The 23,608-nt window shown below is 44.7% G+C and overlaps 1 protein-coding gene across 8 annotated transcripts in view; it reads left to right on the forward strand.

Annotated features, from left to right (window-relative positions):
- The window catches only part of DIP2C (disco interacting protein 2 homolog C), a 294,092-nt gene that overhangs the window by 204,495 nt on the left and 65,989 nt on the right, over positions 1-23,608 (forward strand). For all 8 annotated transcript variants that reach the window (XM_010811336.3, XM_010811337.3, XM_010811338.3 and 5 more), the window contains 9 exons: positions 4,990-5,081; positions 11,057-11,167; positions 15,821-15,944; positions 16,203-16,312; positions 16,436-16,538; positions 18,163-18,227; positions 20,255-20,348; positions 20,428-20,547; positions 21,712-21,826. In XM_010811336.3, the coding sequence (XP_010809638.1) occupies positions 4,990-5,081; positions 11,057-11,167; positions 15,821-15,944; positions 16,203-16,312; positions 16,436-16,538; positions 18,163-18,227; positions 20,255-20,348; positions 20,428-20,547; positions 21,712-21,826 (934 nt within the window). The remainder of the gene's footprint in view (positions 1-4,989; positions 5,082-11,056; positions 11,168-15,820; positions 15,945-16,202; positions 16,313-16,435; positions 16,539-18,162; positions 18,228-20,254; positions 20,349-20,427; positions 20,548-21,711; positions 21,827-23,608) is intronic.

Here is a 23,608-nt window from a genome sequence, read left to right on the forward strand (position 1 = left end):
GTTTTTATCATAAATGGATATTGAATTTTTAACATTTTTTTCTGCATCAGCTGAGATGGTCATATGATTTTTATCCTTCATTCTGTTAATGTGCCATATTATTCACATTAATTGATTTGTGGATGTTGGACCATCCTTGCATTTCTGGAATAAATCCCATTTGATCATGGTGTATTATCATCTTAACATATTATTGAATTTGGTTTGCTAATATATTGTTGAGGATTTGTGCATTTGTTTTCTTCAGACCTCTAATTTTTTCATGGTGTCCTTATCTTGTTTTGATATGAGGATAACACAGGCCTTGTAAAATGAGTTTGAAAGTGTTTTCTTGTCTTTTGTTTTTTGGAAGAATTTGTAAGACTGCTTTAGTGGTGATGAATTTCTTTAGCTTTTAGCTTGTCTGGAAAACTTTATCTGTCCTTCAGTTCTGAATGATAACTTTGCTTGGGTGAGTGTTCCTGGTTGGGAATTTTTTTTCGTTCTCCCTTCTAAATCAGTTAAGAACTGTTGTATTGTCTTTAATTTAAATCAGCAATTTGCTGTTTATTTTTTCTACTAGAAGAGTATTTCTAGAACTTTGCCAAAGTGTGTTGTTGCCTTTTTCAAATTGTCTGTTGTAAATTGGCTTTTGTATGACTTTATGATGATACCAGCTTTAATATTCCAAACTGAGAATGAAATTGAAATTTTTAAGAAAATATAATGGTGCTAATTGATTGTAATTGATGTGTTAGTTTACAACACATTGATTTTTTGTTTCAGTTAAAACAAGTTGATTGTAATTGTTTGTTCAGCCAAAATAATTTCCTAACATTGTTCACAGTGGGAGAGGGAGAGGGTGGGAAGATTTGGGAGAATGGCATTGAAACATGTAAAATATCATGTATGAAATGAGTTGCCAGCCCAGGTTCAATGCATGATACTGGATGCTTGGGGCTAGTGCACTGGGACGACCCAGAGGGATGGTATGGGGAGGGAGGAGGGAGGAGGGTTCAGGATGGGGAACACATGTATACCTGTGGCGGATTCATTTTGATATTTGGCAAAACTAATACAATTTTGTAAAGTTTAAAAATAAAAATTAAAAAAAAAAGAAAAAAAAAAGTTATAGTGGTTTTCACCTATGCTTTTCAGCTCCATTAAAAGATTGATTTTATTTAAAAGAAAGAAAGAAAGAAAGAAATCTGACAGCACAAAGTATTTGTGATTTCTTTAGGAAAAAAATAACTCCCTGAGTTATTTCTAATGGCTAGTAACTCTTTGGGGAGAAAATACAATCACCAAATAAAAACCAAATAATTGTAAAGTAGACAGTCTTGAGGAGATAGAGTTAAGGAAGGTGGAAGAGGTGCGTGAATAAAATGTCACAGTAATTACTGTTAGTACTCAAGAAGTAGGCTCAAATGAATACTGTAATTTTGTGCTTTTTACAGCTTGCTTAATTTGCTGTTAATAAAACAAACATTTGTTGAGCACATACTGTGAGCCAGGAATGTCTAGGAATTACAGGAATCAGAAACAGTGGAAAAGTCCTCTTTGTTCCCTAATCACTATGGGGGGAGACAAGTTGATAAATCCATTGGTAGGAAGACAGGAGCAACCCTAAATTGTGTTGCTACAGAATCCAATATGAAATAAGACAAATTCAGATTCTTTTCATTTAAACTGTATATTAATTTAGCTTTTACATTTTAAATAGGAAAGAGATTAGAACAGAGATTACATTTATAGGAAATAGTTCAAATTGTTGTTATCTTTACTATACTATTGTTTCCCTGGTGGCTTAGCTGGTAAAGAATCCGCCAGCAATGAGGAGATTCTGGTTCGATTCCTGGGTCAGGAAGATCTTCTGGAGAAGGAATAGGCTACCCACTCCAGTGTTCTTGGGCTTCCCTCATGGCTCAGATGATAAAGAATCCGCCTACAGTGTGGGAGACCTGGGATTGGTCCCTGGGTTGGGAAGATCCCCTGAAGAAGGGAATGGGTATGCACTCTAGTATCCTGGCCTGGAAAATTCCATGGACAGAGGATCCTGGCTACAGTCCATGGGGTCACAAAGAGTAGAACAAGACTGAGACTTTCACTTTACTATTATTGCAAATCTCTTAACACTTTGACTGCTTCTGAAAGGTTATAGAACCTAATGTTATAAAAGGCATTTATGTGTCCCAAGAATTCATGTTAGGTTTTAAAAGTCATTTTGATTCAATCTCAGACTGTTTGCTGTCACCTAGACCTGCTGAGAAAATGTCTGGCACTGAGAGGTAGGCAGGGATTTGAATCTGCAGGTTCTTCAAAACTGGTCATTTTTCTTATGTTCTTAAAAATCTTTTTAATCCTATTTTGGAGTGTTTTTTCCCCCAGCGTTCAAAACTTTAGTTCAAAATTCTTACCATAATCTTTATCTAAATTCAAGGGTTACTGTCTAAAAACTGTAAAACTCTGAAGTTAGGAAAAATTAAAGTTGAGAAACTTAGGACACAGGGAAGGAGGGGTATCAGACCCTACAGAAGCCATCCTAAGTAGCCTTTATGTTTTTTGCAATCACACAAATCACTTATGATTATACAGTGGAAGTGACAAATAGATTCAAAGAAAAATTCCATGGACAGAAGAGCCATGATCTGATAGAGTTCCTGAAGAACTATGGACGGAGGCTCGTGACATTGTATAGGAGGCAGTGATCAAGACCATCCCCAAGAAAAAGAAATGTAAAAAGGCAAAATGGTTGTCTGAGGAGGCCTTACAAATAGCTGAGAAATGAAGAGAAGCTAAAGGCAAAGGAGAAAAGGAAAGATATATCCATCTGAATGCAGAGTTCCAAAGAATAGCAAGGAGAAATAAGAAAGCCTTCCTCAATGATCAATGCAAAGAAATAGAGGAAAACAATAGAATGGGAAAGACTAGAGATCTCTTCAAGAAAATTAGACATACCAAGGGAACATTTCATGCAAAGATGGGCACAATGAAGGACAGAAATGGTATGGACCTAACAGAAGCAGAAGGTATTAAGAGGTGGCAAGAATACACAGAACTATACAAAAAAGATCTTCACAACCCAGATGAGCACAATGGTATGATCACTCACCTAGAGCCAGACATCCTGGAATGTGAAGTTAAGTGGGCCTTATGAAGCATCACTATGAACAAAGCTAGTGGAGTTGATGGAATTCCAGTTGAGCTATTTCAAATCCTAAAAGATGATGCTGTGAAAGTGCTGCATTCAGTATGTCAGCAAATTTGGAAAACTCAGCAGTGGCCACAGGACTGGAAAAGGTCAGTTTTCATTCCAATCCCAAAGAAAGGCAATGCCAAAGAATGCTCAAACTACCACACAATTGCACTCATCTCATATGCTAGTAAAGTAATGCTCAAAATTCTCCAAGCCAGACTTCAACAGTATGTGAACCATGTACTTCCAGATGTTCAAGCTGGATTTATAAAAGCCAGAGGGACCAGAGATCAAATTACCAACATCCGTTGGATCATTTGAAAAAGCAAGAGAGTTCCAGAAAACCATCTGCTTCTGCTTTATTGACTATATCAAAGCCTTTGACTGTGTGGATCACAAGAAACTGTGGAAAATTCTTCAAGAGATAGGAACACCAGACCACCTGACCTGTGTCCTGAGAAATCTGTATGTAGGTCAAGAAGCAACAGTTAGAACTGGACATAGAACAACAGACTGGTTCCAAATTGGGAAAGGAGTACGTCAAGGCTGTATATTGTCACCCTGCTTATTTAACATATATGCAGAGTGTGTCATGAGAAATGTTGGGCTGGATGAAGTACAAGCTGGAATCAAGATTGCAGGGAGAAATATTACTAACTTCAGATATGCAGATGACAGCACCCTTATGGCAGAAAGTGAAGAAGAACTAAAGAGCCTCCTGATGAAAGTGAAAGAGGAGAGTGAAAAAGCTGGCTTAAAATTCAACATTCAGAAAACTAAGATCATGGCATCTGGTCCCATCACTTCATGGCTAATAGATGGGGAAGCACTGGAAACCGTGAGAGACTTTATTTTCTTGGGCTCCAAAATCACTGTAGATGGTGACTGCAGCTATGAAATGAAAAGATGCTTGCTCCTTGGAAGAAAAGCTATGACCCACCTAAATAGCATATTAAAAAGCAGAGACATTACTTTGCCAACAAAGGTCCATCTAGTCAAAGCTATGGTTTTTCTAATAGTCATATATGGATGTGAAAGTTGGACTATAAAGAAAGCTGAGTGCTGAAGAATGGATGCTTTTGAACTGTGGTGTTGGAGAAGACTCTTGAGAGTCCCTTGGACTGCAAGGAGATCCAATTAGTCCATCCTAAAGGAAATCAGTCCTGGGTGTTCATTAGAAGGACTGATGCTGAAGCTGAAACTCCAATACTTTGGCCACCTGATGCGAAGAACTGGCTCATTGGAAAAGACTCTGATGCTGGGAAGGAGAAGGGGACAACAGAGGATGAGATGGTTGGATGACCTCACTGACTTGATGGATATGAGTTTGAATAAGCTCTAGGAGTTGGTGACGGACAGGGAAGCCTGGTATGCTGCAGTCCATGGGGTTGCAAAGAGTCGACATGACTGAGCTGAACCACACAAAGCAGGACTCACTAAAAAAGGAAAATATGTGTCATTTTGAACAACATAAATTAGTGGTAACTCACTAATGCCGTAGTCCCTCCCGTGTTTTACTCTCTAGAAATCCTCGTCTACTTCTGTGATGATAGTTAAATTCTCTGTGGCTTTGCTGTAGGTTCTTAGCACCCTAGGTGTTTGTATTTAATACCTTATTTTGTTGTTCATGCTGCTCAGATTTTATAAGTCAGAGTTGCTGGCTTTTGTTTCCCATCTGGATTCTAAGGACTCAGAATAACTTGAAAGCTTAAAGTGAAAAAGTAGTACTCTCAATATAGGTTAATTTACATACATATACACAGTAGAAAATGCATGTGTACAATTAATTGTGTCTTTATAATTTGTATTGATAGGCAAACTGTGGACAAGAAGTATGAAGGTTGCTTACAACATTCTGCATAAATTAGGTACAAAACAAGAGCCTATGGTGCGACCTGGAGATAGGGTAAGTGCAATTTAAATTATTGCATCTGCAGGACACGTGGTCTGAGGTGGAGAAGATACCTACTGTTTTAAAGTTGCAAATTTTAATGCCTCCTAATACTCATATTACCAAATCAGGCTCCCACAAGCCAGAAGAGATTATTCAGCAGGTGTAACCTTTATAGTAGCTCAGTGAGCTTGACTGGAGTAGTTCTCGTGGGTTATCCACAAGGAAACTGGGACTTGAGAGGATAAGAGTCATATCAGATGAAGGCACGTGTCCAGAAAATGGTGTAGCCAGTGCTCACAGCTATTTCTGTCTAGCCCCAGGATGTATATTCCTAACCCCTGACACATATGACCTAATGGGAAACAGCTGTCTGTCTGAGGATGCAGGACAGTTGTGTGCTCGTAGACTGTTTTGTATCAGTGAGTGATACCAAGAATCCTTGCAGCAAACCACTGGTACATTCCTTTCCTACTATTAAATTTGTAGATACAGGCTACTGTCTTTGGTCGAAAAGAATTTTATTCTTACTGCAGTATGCCAATTTACTGAGAACAGATGTTAGTATTTCCTTTTTAATGTTACACACAGAGCAGTTAATCTGGCCCAAGCTTTACCCATGAATAAGATGTGGGCCTGCATGTAGAACCTACTTTTCTTGCCTTAAGTGGAGTGACTTTTTTTCCATACGTTGCTCTGTACCTTCATGCCCCAAGACTGGGTTATCCACCTGCACCAGAGACTCCAAATGAATTTTATAGAAGTTTCATTGTGGAGCACCATAAATGAGCAAGAATACAAGCTATGATTTACTTATGAGATATTACAAAAGCATGGGTTCGTTATGAAGAATGTTTAATAAGATTGCTGCAGCCCTAGGATTCTGTGGTAGGCTATGATTCTCTGCAGTTTAATGAACTTGTTTGACCTCTAGCTTTTAAAAGTCAATCATGGGTCTCACATGTCCTCATTATTAAACTTACTGTAAAGCTACAGTAATCAAAACAGTATGGTATTAACACAAGGACAGATACAGACCAAAGGAATAGCATAGAAAGCCCAGAAATAAATCCTCACATGTACGGTTAAGTCACTTTCAAGAAGGATGCTAAGACATTAAATGGGAGAAGGGTTAGTGTACTCAACAAATGGTGCTGGGAAAACTGAATATGTATAACCAAAAACCCAAAATTGAACCTTTATAGCATATATTGGGGCTTCCCAGGTGGTGCTAGTGATAAAGAACCTGCCTGCTGATGCAGGAGACCCAAGAGACGTGGGTTCGGTCCCTGGATTGGGAAAATCCTCTGGAGAAGGGCATGGCCGTCCACTCCAGTATTCTTGCCTGGAGAATCCCATGGACAGAGAAGCCTGGCGGGCTACAGTTCATAGGGTCACACAGTCAAACATGACTGAAATGATTTGGCACACATGTAGTGTATATTAAATAATTAACTCAAAATGAATTAAATATCTAATTACTATTATCTAAACTCTTTAGATAAAACATAAAACATGTTTCATGACATTGAATTTGGCAATGATTTCTTAGATATGGCACCAAAAGCAAAGGGAATAAAAAAAATTGGTAGGTTGCACTTCATCAGAATTAAAAACTTCAGTGGACCAAAGGACATTGTCGAGAGTGAAAACATAGAATGGGAGAAATGTTTACAAATCATATATTTTACAAAAGTTTAAAAACCAGCCACAGTGCTTGAATAGACCTTTTTCTTTGGAAGATTTACAAATAGCCAAATAAGCCCATGAAAATATGCTCAGCATCACTAATCATTAGGGAAAAATACATCAAAACCACAGTGAGATACCACCTCACACTTACTAGGATGAAGAAATAATAAGTGTTAGCAACATTGAGAAATTGGAACCCTTCTATTGCTTTTAGGAATATATAGTGGTGTAGCCATTGTGGAAAACAATACTGTGGTGGTTCCTTAAAAAACTTAAACATTTGACCCAGTGATTCAAAAGAACTGAAAGCAAGAACTTGAACGGATAAACATCTACACTACTTTTCACAGCAGCAGTATTCACAAAACCCAAAAGGTGGCAGCAGTTCAAGCATCCATGGAGGGGTGAACGGATAAACAGAATATGGTATATTCTTACTGTGTAATGTTATTTAGCCTTAAAAAGGAAGGAAATCCTTATATGTTCTACAATGTGGAACGACCTTGAGGACATTATGCTCAGTGAAATAAGCCAGTCACAAAAGAACAAATATTGTATGGTTCCATTCATACAAGGTACTTAGAGTACTTAAATTCCTAGAGACAGAAGAATGAAGGTGACCAGGGGCTGTGGGAAGGAGGAAATGGGGAGTTAACTGTTTATGGGGGCAGAGTTACAGTTTAGGAAAGTGAAAATGTTCTGGAAATGGATAGCTGATGATGGTTTTACAACAGTGTGAATCTACTTAATGCCACTGAAATGTATACTTGAAAACAGGCAGCATGATAAACTTCGTTAGATTTATTTTATCACAATAAACTGTCAGTTGCATGGATAATGTCTCCCTTATAATTTGGTTAGTAGGTCTCAGTAGAGTCATTTTTTTAAGTCTTGGCCTGCAAATTTTTAAAGTTCATTTTCAGTACCAGTTGTAAAATAAACCATCTCTGTTCAGCTGTAAGAAAGAATGTGGGGACAGATTTTGATAGACTATGTGAAACTCTTCTTTTCAGCAGCAGGTGGTTTGAATTGTGTGAGGAGGGCTGCATTTCTAAATTATTCCTTTGAAAGTATTCATGTGGCTGGGATACGGCATGTGTATATAAATGCCTATTAATAAGCATATGCCACTGTAGTGTTCAGTTGATAGTAACCTTCTATCACAATAAACAGGTTCTTTACCTCTTTGAAAATTGTTTTAAATTAAATGTAATTCTCCCAAGGATAATGAACAGTCTGTCTTTGGCATAAAAATTGTAGATGCTCTTTATGTGGGTGACCCTCTTAATGCACTTTGAGGGGGGTACCTGCTTGGGCTTTGAAAAAACATTTATGTGCCTAAGCTGAAAAGGTTTCAGGATATTGTAGTAGGAGCTGTGGAATACACAGAGATGCATCATATGTGAAGCCTGCCTTCAGGGAGCTTACTATGTTAGGGAAAAATGAAGATACTGATAATTGGCTATCTGTAAGTTGGAAAATGAAAAAGGTCTCCAAAAAGATGGTGAGAGATACAGATACTTACTGTTTTAGAAGGACAGAGAGTGTTCTCATTTTGGGAGCTTCTGGAATGTGAGACAACTTCTTGGGGAGAAAAAGCAAGCCCAGAGCTCTTGGTCAGTTTCTAGGACAGAGTGGAAAGGACTGAGGGGAGTTCTGTGGTATGTGGCTGGTACGGGAAGACCAGTGGAGGAGAGCAGACCAAGGAGGTGGTCTCTTGATGCCTGTTATGCTCTGTGCATAAAGTGCAATGAAATGCCAGGGAATACATAGGGAATCGAACAGAAAGAAACCGTGTGGGTTTATGAAAATGAAGTGTCCATATGTGTATTGCACTGGAATCACTGTGCAGTTAGCAAAACACAGGACTTGTGACTGATAGAGATATAAAAGGGAAATGTGGTGAGAATGATACAAATAGTCTTCCCTTTCTTAAATTCTTAAAAAAAAAATTCAGTTTTGATTCTAAAAGAGGTTGTAGGTATTGACTGTTTTCTGTCACTTTTATATTTTTGAGAGTATAATATACAATTTTGTATCTTGCTTTGATTCCCTTGATGTTAATATAACATTTCATCCTGTTTTAACCCAACTCTGCAAGGTTATATAACATGACATTTTCAGCATGAACTTTAGTGATCAAGCAGTGGGAATTTAAAATCCTGGATCAAATTGACTGTCCTATGAACAGAGCTGGGATGGCACCAGACCAGAATCTTGGGATTCGTTGACCCACAGTCTAGCTGTGGAAGCAGCGCCTTCTTTTGCTCAGTGCTGTGCTCTTGAAGACTCCTGCTTGCAGACTAGGTACTCTAGGAGGACTTTGGGGTGGAGTCACTGGTCTGGGGAGGAACTGCATCTCCTGTATTTTCCTCTGTTTTGGTTCAGGGAGAGCAGTCTTAGCAGCAGTGGTGCCCTGGATGCTTTGCAAACGTTTGACTGAATATCGTTGTTTTGCCAGATCCAGATCTAAAAACAGATGCTGTCTACTCTCAGACCACCAGCTGAAGACAGAATACCTGAGGCCAGTGTAAACCTCAGATCATTTTAAAAATAGTTTGTGGTTTATATGCAGAGACATGCAAATAAATCCTTTCGTTCCTCCTTGGAAGTCCTACTAATGGTAGCCTGGCATCTGCTTGGGTGTTTTGGGGACAAAATTAAGATTAATATCTCATTAACAGTTTTTTCGCAGAGTTTCTTAAAATTCTTCAGTAGTGCAGCATGGCTTTTAATGGCCTTATGGTTTCATTTGGCTCTCATTGTCTGATTTTAGTAAATTATAGGAATGCCATATAGAAAGGAAATCTTCACATAATCCCAAACTTAATTTGTTTCCATCAGCTATCCTGAGTTGCTTGCAGGGTCAGGGTTAAGATGCAGCCTTCTCTGTCCTTAGCTGTCATCTGAATCCTTTATGCCAACCTGCTTACTTAGATGTTGAGGTGATTAAGATGTTTTATCCAGCTGTTCATGACAAAGTCAGTAACTTCTAGTTAGGATGTTTCTAAAGAAAAATGGGTTAAATTTCTTGATAGAGTAATACAAAAAACATACATCTGCTAAATCATGGGTGTATGTGGTTAATTATTAACAAGGAAGGGCAGTGCGGATGCAACAGTAGCACCTGGGAAGAGCTTGTGTTCTCATGAGGCAGAGTCCTGCAGAGCTCGGGGCAGGGGTGGGTGCGGATCCGAAAGTAGGACTGCCTGTTCCATCCTAAAGGTGGCTGCTCAGGCCGGAGTAGGGAGGGCTGCTCCAGAAGGAGCGTTGGGTGATGAAGAGCAAGCAGACGGGCCTGCGCTAGCCCCACTGCAGATGCTGGCCTGAGCGCCCGGTGAGCATGAATGTGGCGAAGAGCCTGTCAGACACTGGACAAGTGTACATACGTCACTAAATGTCTCGTGAGAATGGAAAGCATTATATCAACAAGTTTTTGCATCAAATATGAGTTAATACTATAAAATGTAAATACTAGCAGATAAATAGACACAGGAAATGAAACACAGTTCGTACAAGAATAAATAATTATCAGCCCATCTGGTAAAAGATTGTTCTTAAGGTTCTTTTGAGAAACATTTGAAAAATCATACAATGCATTATTTGGCTACTTGGATAATTTACCTTTTAGAATTCCATGATTATTCTGCTCCTAGCTCTTCACAGGCTGAGCCCAAGAGGCAGTGTGTGGCAGAAGGTGTGGGCCGGTGTTCACAGAAACCTTTGCTGTGAGGGCCGGCCAAACCCAGGGCCTTTTGGGTGGGTGCCATTCACGGCTGCCCGCCATGTGCCAGGCACAGTGTGAGCCTTAGACATTTTCTCACTTGACCTTTACTACAACACTGACATGTAGGTTCTACTAGCTAGTATTCTCACTTTTCAGGTAAGAAAACCAAGGCTTGGGGTGCTGAAGTCAAACCGGGGTCAGAATAGCATTGCTCGGAGTCCAGCACTTTAGGGAGGACGTGCCCAGCATGCAGTCACCATGGTGAAGACCATGTGGAAGCACAGGGACACACTTTAGAGCCCAGTGACAACAGTGAGAGACAAGTAGTGTGGGCATACTGGTTTCGTCTGTGTAAGAGTACATGCCTTTGGGGAAGATAACATGTAAACAGCATGGATAGTTGCATTCTGATGTGGTGACAGAGAGGACCGTGGATAATCTGTTTGCCTTCCACATGAGCTAAAGGAAGAGTATCTGATAACTTATTAAAATGCATTTTTAAATGGGGCATGTTAATTTTTTCTAGTGGAATGGTGTCAGTGTTAATCCTTCTCTGTCTCTCTGGGTCCAGGTGGCACTGGTGTTCCCCAACAACGACCCCGCTGCCTCCATGGTGGCTTTCTACGGCTGCCTGCTGGCCGAAGTCGTGCCTGTGCCCATTGAGGTGCCCCTTACCAGAAAGGTAAAGAACCCTTCTTTCTGTTGAGGCCTCTTGGCCATGCTGGAAGGTTCTGTTGTGGGGTCGGAACGTGCAAACAGTGTCTGTAGAGCGTTCCTCTCAGCAGCATGTGTATCGGAAAGGCCAGGGCTGCCTACCTTGTCTCTGAAACTCTGTGCAGTTCTCATCGGCCATCCCAGCCCTGATTCCAGTCAGCGCAGTGGCCAGAGTCAGCTGCTGCTAGTGGTGGTGCCTTCCGTGTGTGAGCAGGGTGATCTGCCGGAAAGCCAGGCGTTCCAGTGTCTTGTTTTTCAGTGTCACTGTGCTAGAAATCTGAGTAAATGGTGGACTTTTTACTTATTTTTCAGGGGTGGCAGTTGTCGCATTTGTTCGGGTGTTAGGATGTTGTCAAGTCCCAGGTTCAGCTATAATTTGTTGAATCTTATTCTAAAAGAAGAATAAGTAACTTATCTTGCTGTCACAGTTGTAGTGTAGTCCAGCGTCAGAATCCTACACAGCAGCGTGTGTCTTTGTCCACGTAAATGACTGCTTCTTGCGCCGTAGACCTGCAGTAACTTTGGAAGGGAGGGTGAGGAGAAGAGGCTCTGCTGGGGTTGGTGCTGATGGTCCTCCAGAGACTCTCTGGTATTGTGGACGGAGACGGAGCCCATGGCTGTGGGGTGGTTCTGCCACTGCTTGTGTTACGGCTTGTGCCCTGGGGCTCCACCCTGGATTTATCTGGCATCGTTTAGCACATCATCGTGAACAGACTGTGAGGTGACTCTCCCAGCTCCAAAACGTAGGGCTTTCACGTGCTCAGGCTGAGTTTCCAGAGAATCTTCCAGCTGTCTTTGTGGCTACTCTGATATAAAAATGGGGAAATGCCTCAAGGTCTGCTCATGGTGTGTGGGTGCCTTTGAAACTCTGCTCCTGAGTTGGAAGGGAGAACATGGGGTTACTTTAGAAAATGATTGGGGAATGGTTGCTGTTTCCATTTCCTGGGTACAAAATATGCAAGCTTCCTACTTGGCCTCCTGGGTGCACTTGCAAGGAGGGCAGGGCTGCAAGTGGCTCTGGAAGTGGGGTGAGCCCTGCAGCCCTTGACATCAGAGCCCCTTCTAGTGGCCTGAGGAGAACCCCGATATTTGCAAGGGTTTGCCTCTAGCATTCCTGGGGTATAATACACAACCAATAACGTGCTTCCTCATCTCCCTGAGCCCTGTGACCTTCACAACTGACAGGGAATGCAGAAGGGCTTGAAGATTCCCCGAGCAGTAGCCATGGTCTCCCCTGTGGTTCTCTGGTGGTGTTGCTGATCTGGGAAGGTGCTCAGGTGTGTGATGCTCCTTTTTAATTGACACCTAATGCAGGGGACTGGGGTCCTTTGGATTCTCTGATGATAATCAGGAGGGATTTGTAGGTTTACACGTGGAGACACAGATTCTCCATGGGCACTGCAGTAAGTGGACCCCTGAATGTTTATCATTGTGAGTGGCAGTTGTTGTTCACTCATCACATGCAGAAAGTATTTGTCTACTTTATGTCTAGAGCCTCCTGTCTTCCAGACCAAGGCTGGTTTGCAGAGGAAAATCACTTGAACGAAGAGGCACCTGCCTCTGCCACATCCTGGCCAGGGGTTGCTGAGTGAAGGCTGAGTGTCTCACCTGCATCTGTTGGGGTTCCTGAGACTTGCCTGTAGCCATCATAGGTGTTCCTGGCTGTGGCCTGCCACGTGGCTCTGTCTCACTCATCTCCCAGGCGCATCAGACCCTCAGATGGTCACTGTTAACCTCAGGACCGGGAACCCTCTCTCAGAAGAAAAAGCTGGGGTTCCTTCCTGGCCCTCTCTCCCTCAGAACACGCCTGAAAGGACAGAACCAGGAGATGACTCACAGGCTGTCCTGAAGCCAGAAGCTGTGAATTGGGCTCAGTCTGTGCCTTCAGAACAGAGTGTTTGTCCTCAGAAAACTTTTCTTACTTTTAAATGAAGAATGCACTGGCTTGGTTGCCATAGAGCACGAGGTGAGAGGTGCACAGTGGCACTGGTGATGAAGTTTTGAATCTTCTAGCCACGAGTCCTGTGCACACTAACCTTGTCTTAAAGGGCCTAAGGAGAACCAGATTTTCCAAAGTTTGAGTGTTGTTGAGCTTCACAGAACAACTTGGTCCCATGTGTATTTCTTTATTCTTATTCTTGGAATGAGGGGTGAAGGCTGGTTTTTCACTCGAGAAGTTCATAGTAGTAGAAAGGGATATCCCCCTGGGACTGTGCCACAGTGGGCAGGTGTGGACGGTGGTTGGCTTCTCCACCCTCTTGAGGGTGCTGAGCTGGTCTGTGAAGGCCAAAGGACAATAGAGTAGACCTGTGGGCTGGTGGGAGCTGTGAAGCCAATTCCCATCTGCCAGCATGGGGAGTGGCAAGGCTATGCCAGAGGTGAAATTGTGCATTCAGTTCCGTAGACCAGAGACCGAGTGAGCCCTGAGGCCACAGGAGTCCAGCCCGGCAGCACTTGGCGCATCAGCATCTGCCTCTGGACTCAGAGGGAGCTCGCTGTCCTGCACCAGTGCAGACTGTCCATACCTTAGAATCTAGCACATGACCCACTTGCTGAGAAGCTAGCAGTTTGGGCAGACAAACATCAAAATTGGAAGAGTACCAGCTAGTAGTTTCAGGGCCACAAATACAGAGTTCATGAAAGAGGGCTTCCATATACTCACCTCACATTTACTAGAGAGAATCCTTCTCATGAGTATGGCTGATGCTCTCTGACTGGGAGACTGAGATGGGACTGGGTAGGGGATGGTCATGTGCCACGTTTAATGCTGCTTGGGAGGTTACCTGTCACGGACTGTGGGTGTGGAGAGACTGCCTAGCAAGTGATGACACACATCAGCTCTGTTGGAGAAAGGATGACAGTGAGAGAGAGGTTTTCACTCAAAGGTGGTCCACCTTTTCTTCCACAGCACAGGAGAGTTTGTGAGATTTTGTGGCCCTATAGCTGAGCTCTACAGAGGAAGGCCCCAGCCAGCACAGGCCAGAAAGAGCTGTTCCAGGGAAAATCGCACAGGCAGCATGGGAGAGGGGAGCGCTCCAGCCGCAGGACAGTGGTTCTCATGCCTCCTGAGCAGCTTCTGTGGAGCTTTTTCCGCACGGTGGTGGTGTGGGGGTGTGGGTGGGTTCCCAAGGATCAGGCTCAGGGTGCTGACCCGGAGTCCAGGAGAACTGACCTGTGGAGGGCTGAAGATGGAGGCTCTGGGGTCAAGCTGGGCTTAACTTCAGGGGTCCAGGTGTGTGAAGGAGACTCTGGGGACCCTCTGAGAGCAGGCAGCGGGGTCTTATCTCAGCCCAGTGGGCAGGCAGGGCTGGCTCTGCGAAGTGGGCATGCACCTGGACCTCTGAGTCGAGTTTCCAGACCAAGAAGATGCTGAGGAGCAGGTGCAAAGCTGAATTTCATGGTAGCCACGGATCCTGATCCTGGTTTCTCTCAACCTCTCCTCTCTGTTTTAAGGTCTTTAGGAGGAGATGTTAGAAATACAGGACCTAGGGGACAGCAGGCCTCCACTGTGAGCCCTGACAGGTCTGACAGTTGCCCTGGGAGCTCCCCTGAGCCACTATGAGTGCCCTGTTTGTAGGTGGTCCCTGAAAGTTCACTATCACAGAGAAGTGCCTGTCTGTCCCTGAACCTGGCTGCACAGCCATCTCCCTGCCCCTGGCCTGGTCCAACTTTTGATGATGTGACGCCCACATTCACAGTGAAGTGACAGATTATATAATTCTCTTTGAAAAAGCTCTACTTGAAGGAAAAGTCTCACAAGGGTCCTGGGATGGGAAGGTCCCCATGCGCCAAGCACCAGGCTGCCTCCCCTTCTTGGGGCTTCAAGGCCATGTGGAGGCTGGTCATGCAGGGTTCCTTATAGAGAAGAGCTTGTCAGTCTGCAGTGAAATGTGGGAGCTAGGCACTGGGAAGATGTGGTTCTGAGATGTTGATGCTGCTGATTTTACTGCAGTGGGAAAGAAGGAGCTGATGGCCTCACCGCAGTCCTGATGTTTCCCTTCCAGGAACACTGGCTGCTCTACAGCTTTGTTTTCTGAATCATAGCTGGAGGGAGTGGTGGGAGTAAGGAAAGTGAATTAACTGACTTGTGGGCAGCTGGGTGCTTGGGATGGCGCCACCCAGGCCTGCCTCTCCCACAGTGTCTGCTCCCAAATGCTGCTGCTCAGTCCATGCGGTGGTGCCCTCACTCCATGCGGCGTGTTTGTTTCCGTGGTGGGCATGGGTGTGATCATAGACTTCTTGGGGTCAGTGTCCTGACCAGAGGCATGTTCTTGGATCCTCTCTGTGGCCCATGGTCATGGTGTTGTTCAACCAGAGGGGAATGAAACGAGACCCCATGAGCGCACCAGCACACACCGAGCTCCCTCTCTTCGTCCCTCACAGCAGGCCAAGGGGATGGTGCAGATGACACCACTGAGGCCAAGCTCTTGCCCTGTCCAAGGTTAGGCAGCGGGCAGAGAGCATAAGGTTTGGCCCCCACCATGCAGACGTCAGCCGAGCCCTGACTCTCTGATTGAGCCTCTGCTGAGGGGTTGGTGCCATCCCAGGGTAAGACCATGCTTTGTCGGGAGAGCGGCCATCACCTCTACTCGTGACCCTATCTCCTTGCTGCTGTCTCCAGGATGCAGGAAGCCAGCAGATTGGGTTCTTGCTTGGAAGCTGTGGGGTGACTGTAGCCTTGACGAGCGATGCTTGCCACAAGGGGCTGCCAAAGAGCCCGACTGGGGAGATCCCGCAGTTCAAAGGTGAGCCCGGGCTGGGTGGGGAGGGTGTGCCCCATGGCCTGTGCTAACACGCTGTCCACACAGGAGGTCTCCTAGCCTGCATGTGGCAGACTTCGGCTCCTGGAGGCTCACAGCACCTTGACCATGCCCTTAGACTTGGAAACACAGAGACTTGATCTGGCCTGTGCTGCTGTGGATCTTGCCATTAGCAGGAAGGTGGTGTCACACCTGTCTTCTGAGTGATGCTTGCCTGAAAGGAACTTGTTCTTTATTTCCAAGGTTGGCCAAAACTATTATGGTTTGTCACAGAGTCAAAACATCTCTCTAAACCTCCTCGAGATTGGTTCCCGCACATTAAAGATGCAAATAATGACACTGCGTATATTGAGGTGAGTCGCTAGGTCTGGACAAGGTGGGGAGCTGAGTGACGCGTGCTGCAACCCTTACACAGCTCAGGGTCAGCGGCGGCTGTGGGCCTGGAGCTCTACCCTCGTGGCCCCTTCTCTTTGCAGTACAAGACGTGCAAGGATGGAAGTGTGCTCGGGGTGACCGTGACGAGGATCGCGCTTCTGACCCACTGCCAGGCCCTCACACAGGCGTGTGGCTACACAGAAGGTATGGGCAGACCCCTGCTGGGGGATCCTGACCCCAGATCCATCCCTGAGAAGTGCGTATTGTGCCCACCAGTCACGAGGAGAGTCGGATTAAGTTTCTCTCCGGCTGCCTTGAACAAGGTCCATTTGTCGGACGGTTTAGTTGGCGTCTTACTAGTCTGCAACCAAAACAGACACCATAGGCTGGGGCTTGAACTGCAGGTGTTGCCTCCTCACAGTCTGGAGGGTGGAGCCCAGTGCCCAGGGCTGCAGGCCCTGGTTCCTGGCCCATGATGGCGCCTCTGGCTGTGTCCTCACAGGGCCTCCTCTGTGTGCCAGGCGAGCTCTGGAGTCTCTTCCTCTCCTTGTTAGGACACCATTCTGTTGGTCAGGCCCCACCCTATAGGCTCCTGTTTGTCTCCTCAGAGTCCCATCTCTAGACATAGTCACACCTGGGTTAGGGCTCCAGGGTAAGAATTGGGGAGAAAACAGTTCAGGCTGTAACACATAGCTGACATGGTTGGAGTGTGTTCACCCCTGGATGCACACCGGAACCTCTTTGGGGGCCTTACAGACATGCCCCGTGCTACAGCGCTCCCTTCCCTGTACTGCCTCGGTTCTGGGGCTGCACTTCACAGTCGAGCATTGGTTTCCATGATGTGCTGTCCTTGCGCTGCTTGGGGTGGTCCTGGGAGCACAGGGATAGAGTGACTGAGGTAATAACCATGCTGACAGTGCTGACGGTTCCTGGGAGGAAGGGTCAGATCACATACCCAAAGCTCCCTCCGCTGGAAAGGCTGCCATCAGGTGTCCCCTGGCCATGTTGCAGGCTGCCGCCATGCTGGAGCCTCTTCCTGGAGTCTGGTAGGGGTCATGGAGGAGACTCTTGCTCTTCTTGCTGTTCTCATTCTCTCTCTCACCATCCTTCTGGCAGTCTCCCTTCTTAAGAGCAGTGCACTCTCTCAGGAGATGTTCCACTGATGTCCGGTTCCTGGACAAGTGTCCAGATGTTTCACATGTAAAGACACATCACTTCTGATGATCACCCTGTTTGTCAGTTTGAATTCCAATTTTTTTTTCACCACCTCATGACCTGTATTCCTTACCCTAATTTCCCAAAGGTCCAGAGCCGTCACTCTTGTGGCCACTGGGGAGGATAGATAATGTAAATTTGCTCCCTAATTCTCTGCATTAAAAAATATTGCATAAAATAGAATACAGGCTGTGTATTTTGAATGTCCCTTTTTGAAATGGGGGCAAGGCACCTGGTATGAGACTTTGGCGTGCATTCTAGTGGTGCGTTTGCTGGAAGTCACCTCCTCCTGCAAGTACACATCATTTCCTTCTCTTGAGAGAACATATGAGGGACATGAAAAGAATATTTTAAGAAAGAAAAAGGAAGGGAGGGGGAAAACACATTATAAAAGGAGAAGGAGTGGGGTGTTGTAAGTGATGGTTGAAGAGCTGCTGTTCCAGGCAGGCCACTGTCTCTGAGCCTCTGACTGGAGGCTGCAACATTTCTTCAGAGACAGTGGAGTGATACGTTTCTAAGACCCATTCCTTGCCACCGATGTGATACTGAATTTCCTTTGTCCTTTGGTCCGTGACTGTCTTTTGTTAAAATCTTTGACTCTCTATTTGTACAGCTGAAACGATTGTGAATGTGTTGGATTTCAAGAAAGACGTTGGGCTCTGGCATGGAATCCTTACGGTGAGTGTGACCGCCTGGCTCTGCTGTCCTGTTTACCTTTGCATGTGCTGCGTGTCAGGGTTAGAATCGTGATCTGACCCCTTCCTCCCACATGATAAAGAGAAGCTGCCACTGCTGGAGGTCTTCGGTTGTCAGCTAACATAACTTTTAAAAGCTCAGCAAACCAGAAGGTTGGTAGCTGCTGGCGTGTGTTGGGGGCCATGTTCTGGGGCTGCAGTGTGACCATGGCCTTTCTCAGGCTCAGAAAAGTTCAGGATCTCCCTTCCCATGGGCGGCAGCTCAGATTGGCAAGCTCAGAAACCTTGACGTCTTGCGTTTGGGTCACTTTGCCCACACATCTGATTTGGCTGCAACATTCTTGTTTTTCTGTGAATTGTTGTTTAATGAACATTTCAGGACTTATGCTGCAGGGGAAACATACTTACAGATTTCCCCTTGGTCAGAACTTCAGCATGAATTGTAGAGGCCTCGTTTTGTTAGTGCTGTGAGAAGTGATGGCCTTGTTCAGGATGTATTTAGCATCACTGCTTAGAGGCTCCCTGTGTCTGTTGTACATGTGATGATTTCCGCTCACCCATTTTTCTTTTTAAGTTTCTTATGCTGAAACTTTACATCTTTTTTGAAGCAAAAAATTCTAGTAGTTTTACACAAGTGATTGGAACATAACTATAAGAAGTGGGATTTGTTATTTCCTGATAAACCAGAAGTTACTAGAACAAGAGCTTGCAAAAATCCTGCAGACAAAGGTTTGGGGCTCCACCTGAGCAACTTCTTCCCATATGCGCCTGGACACTCATCATTAAGACATACAAGCACAACCCCACATGCACGTCCCCCTTGTCTGCTGGTGTTGCAGGAAGAGTACAGCCCAGAGGACCCAAGTTGGACTTTGGTCCTTCTCCTATGGCGTGTGACATGGCACATCGCTTGCTCCCATGCCCAAGAATCGTTTGTTGCCCAAGTCACTCTGAACCTCAGTTTTCCCATCTGTCCAGTGGGAATGATGACCTTTCATGAGAACCATATGGCCTCATGTGTAATGAGTACCTGGCCCATCTACTTACTTGACGACTGTTGCTTTTGAAGTTCTTTTGTGACAATCTTGCTTTCAAGAGTTCTGTGGTAGATCTCGTGAATGTTGTCACCAGCTGGTTGCTGTGCTCTGGGTTGCTGCCCCAGGAACTGGCAGTTGCGAGTCTCTTTCTGGTTGCCACCTTCTGGAACAAGGCTTGTCCCTGACTAGACAGCTCCCACTCTTGCAAAGCATCATCTTTATGATGAAAAATGCTTCACACCTGCATGGAGTGGGCAACAAGCCCAAGGTGTGGGGTGAGTGCTGACGGTGAGCAGGCTCACAAGTGCAGGGAGGGGCACGTGGTCCTCTTCCGTCAGAGCTGCTCCAGAGCTTCTACGCCCTCTTGTACCACTTCACCAACAAAGAGGGCAGAGCTGATGGGGTAGGTTTGTCCAGTGTGTCCCCACATCGTGGTTCCTTCTTGCCAGCTCAGGGGGTGCAGCCACAGAGGATGAGGATGAGCCACGTATGAGTCCGGGCTGCACGTGTGAGTGCCGACCCATTTACCTAGAGAGCTAGTTTTTGCCGTCCATTGAAAGAAATAAGTGCTTTTTCCAGGCCCTGGTCTACATGAGCCAGGCCAGACAGAAGAGTGGGGGTTCAGACAACTCTCCCCTGCTGCTTGGAGTTCAGCGTAACATTTAATAAAGGAAATTAAGTTTGCAAATCAAAATGAATAGAGTACACTAGAGAGTTAAGCTTCAATACTGAAAGCCCAATAAAAAGTGATTGTTCCACTTAAGTTTTTCTAAGAAAAGGATTTGAATTTAGACTTTTGAGTTGTATCAGTAGAAGCTGGGGGCGCCAGGACACCCTCTGAGGAGTCACCTCCATGCCCACAGCCTCTTGGAGGGTCATGCCCATGTGGACCTTCCCTCACCACCCCGTTTACCCCCTTCATGGGATCCCCACACCACCCCACTGCCCGCTCACCCCTGTATCCTGCTTCCAGAGCGTCATGAACATGATGCATGTGATTAGCATCCCCTACGCGCTGATGAAGGTGAACCCGCTGTCCTGGATTCAGAAGGTCTGCCAGTACAAAGGTGCGTTGGGGGGCTGCTGTTGAGTGTCAACACATCCCACGATACAGGCGGTCACTCACTGCACCTGCTTCTCCTTTAGCAAAAGTGGCCTGTGTCAAATCCCGGGACATGCACTGGGCCTTGGTGGCGCACAGGGATCAGAGAGACATCAACCTCTCCTCTCTCCGGATGCTGATAGTGGCCGACGGTGCAAACCCCTGTAAGTGAAGGACCAGGCGGGCAGGAGGAACCTCATTCCCGGGGCTTTGGTTTTCCCTTTCCTAGTGTTCATCTTAGTGAAGGAGAGTCTTACCAGGGCCTCAAGGCACCAGGGCCTGAAGGTCCATCCACAGCCCTGGGGTGGAGTCCTGGCTCTTCTCCTTCCTGATTCTGAGGAAAGGTGACATGTTAAATTCTTCTCTTTCTTTTAGCTGCAAGACGGTACCCAGTCATCAGATATGCAGCAGTCCCTATGTATAGTTCTCAAGTGCTCAAGAAATACTAATTATGATTATTTTATGGTCCATAGCAGGTTTATTGATCAGGAAATTTAATTTGTCATTTTTAATGGAATTTCATTATCAAATTCTGTACTGGAAACTACCTGGGTAAAATAAATGAGCAATTGCACAGAATACTATTAATATACCTTGAGAACTATTTCAGTCAGTTGAAACAGAAACTCTGTTAGCTTGTTTTTCATGAGAAGAGCATATAAGCTAGAAGCAAAGTGAATGAATGAAAATGAGTGAATGAATGTTTCTGATCACATTGGTAAACTTTGCGGCATCTGTGTTTCTAAATTAAAGCATCATACACTTAAAGAACATCTGATCTGCAAACAGATAATTTTGTATATTAGTTTTATAAGTGATTCTTCTGTTTATAGTAGAACTCCACAAATTGTGAGCTGTTTAATACACAAATGGTTTTACCCATAACTCTGCAGAGTAATAAGTCTTAAAAGAAGCAAGGTAAACTTGTATTGGGGACTAGTTTAGCAGATAGGTTCCTAATAACTGTATATCTTGATCTCATCACTCATATTAATATAGAGGAATGTTTTCTTCATTTAGTTGGGTTTAGAGTTCTCTCTTGGAACATGCATGTGAAAAATGGTGGAACAAGTCTCAGAAAAGTTATTAAAATTAAGTTCTTCAGTTAGAAAAAATGTATGGTTAAATATAGAAGTTGCATTTTTTAAATTCTTGAGTTCTGTGTTTGAGAATAATATTAGCTTTCATTGTAACAGATGGTAGGTTAAGTTAAATGAAGTATTTGTCCATGCTACCTAATTCCACATGTGCCTAAATTGTAACCTCAAAGGCATTTTATATTACGGGATATTTTTAATTGTCCACTGTCATCCCTTCTTTCTGTTTAGGGTCTATTTCTTCCTGTGATGCATTTCTCAACGTCTTCCAAAGTAAAGGTCTACGCCAGGAGGTCATCTGCCCCTGCGCCAGCTCACCAGAGGCTCTCACTGTGGCCATCCGGAGGTACAAATCCATTAACTCCGTGGGCAGTCTGGGGAGGGGTCTCATTCAGCAGCTAACAGAGGCCCAGAAGTCTTCGCAGTTTATCTTAGTGTGAGAATAAAAATAGGACCCAACTTTCAAGATGAGTTTTCATTCTTGTATATGCTAGAATGGATTTTCTTAAATAGTCTAAATTCATTAGTTAGAAACTTACTTATCACTCTGGAGATTGACTGTGATTCCCAGGTCAGTGGAAGTCTGTCTGTAGGTATGCTGAGCAGTGAACCTCGTCCTGGCAGGTTATGCATATTTTCATTTGCTTGTATTAGGCTCAGGTTTAACTTGAAGCTCCAGTACTTTGGTCACCTGATGCGAAGAGCTGACTCATTGGAAAAGACCCTGATGCAGGGAGAGATGGAAGGCAAAAGGAGAAGGGGACAGCGGAAGATGAGATGGTCAGATAACATCACTGACTCATTGGACATGAATTTGAGCAAACTCCGGGAGATAGTGGAGGACGGGGAGCCTGACATGCTGCAGTCCATGGGGTTGCAAAGAGTCTGACATGACTTAGTGTCTAATCAACATCAACAGAACAGAGTAAACAGATGAAACGAAAATTTTGTGGCCACCCCTTTTCCCTTTTACACATGGTTTTTATGTTGTCTTCATTTTCGGCAGTTCTACACACACTACACAGTAAACATGCTGGTTTTCTGAGCTTTTGAACTATTCAACAGCACTTCAGAGGAATCTGGGGCCTGGGGTCTCCTGCTGTGTGGAGCTGGGCTGCCGGGGCTCTTGCTAAGGTCAGCAAATGCAATGCTCTTGGTCCTAAGTTACTCCGGCATCGCCGCCCATCTCAGAGCCGTTGGTGCCTAGCAGAGACAGGCTGTGGTTACGGCTCATAAGAGCTGACTTTGTCCAGGGTGAGAAGGGCTACAAGGGCCTGTCTGGATTTGTCAGTAGTTCCCAGAAACACCTATGGAGAAAATAAGCTTATGGTCACCAAAGGAGAAGAGGTGGGGGTAGAATAAATCAGGAGTTTGGATTAATAGATACACACTGCTGTTCACTGAACACCAGAGACATGCTTTAGAGTAGCGATCCCCGACCTTTTTGACACCCGGGACCAGTTTCCTAGAAGAGAACTTTCCATGGATGGGGAAGGAGGGGGAGAGGGACAGGTGGTGGTTTGGGGATGATTCAAGTGCATTACTGTTTATTGTGCACTGTATTTCTATTATTACTACATCAGCTCCACCTTAGATTATCAAGCATTAGATCCTGGAGGTTGGGGACCCCTGCTGTGCTTAGCATGTTGTTGTTCAGTTGTTCGGTTATGTCCAGCTCTTCCATACCAGGCTTCCCTGTCCCTCACTATCTCTCAGGGTTTGCTCTAACTCATGTCCTTTGAGTCAGTGATGCTGTCTAACCATCTCATCCTCTACCACCCCCTTCTGCCTTCAACCTTTCCCAGCATCAGGGTCTTTTCCAGTGAGTCAGTTCTTCTCATAAGGTAGCCAAGGTATTGGAGCTTCAGCTTCAGCATCAGTCCTTCCAGTGAATATTCAGGGTTGATTTCTTTTAGTATTGACTGGTTTAATCTCCTTGCAGTCCAAGGGACTCTCAAGAGTCTTCTCTAGCACCACAATTCAAAAGCATCAATTCTTTGGCACTCAGCCTTCTTTGTGGTCCAACTATCACGTCTGTATGTGACTATTAAGAAAACCATCGCTTTAACTATACAGACCTTCCTTTGTTGGCAAAGAGATGTCTGTGCTTTTTAATATGCTATCTAGT

The sequence above is a fragment of the Bos taurus genome, chromosome 13 (genome assembly GCF_002263795.3).
Source record: "Bos taurus isolate L1 Dominette 01449 registration number 42190680 breed Hereford chromosome 13, ARS-UCD2.0, whole genome shotgun sequence".
Taxonomy (NCBI): Eukaryota; Metazoa; Chordata; class Mammalia; order Artiodactyla; family Bovidae; genus Bos; species Bos taurus.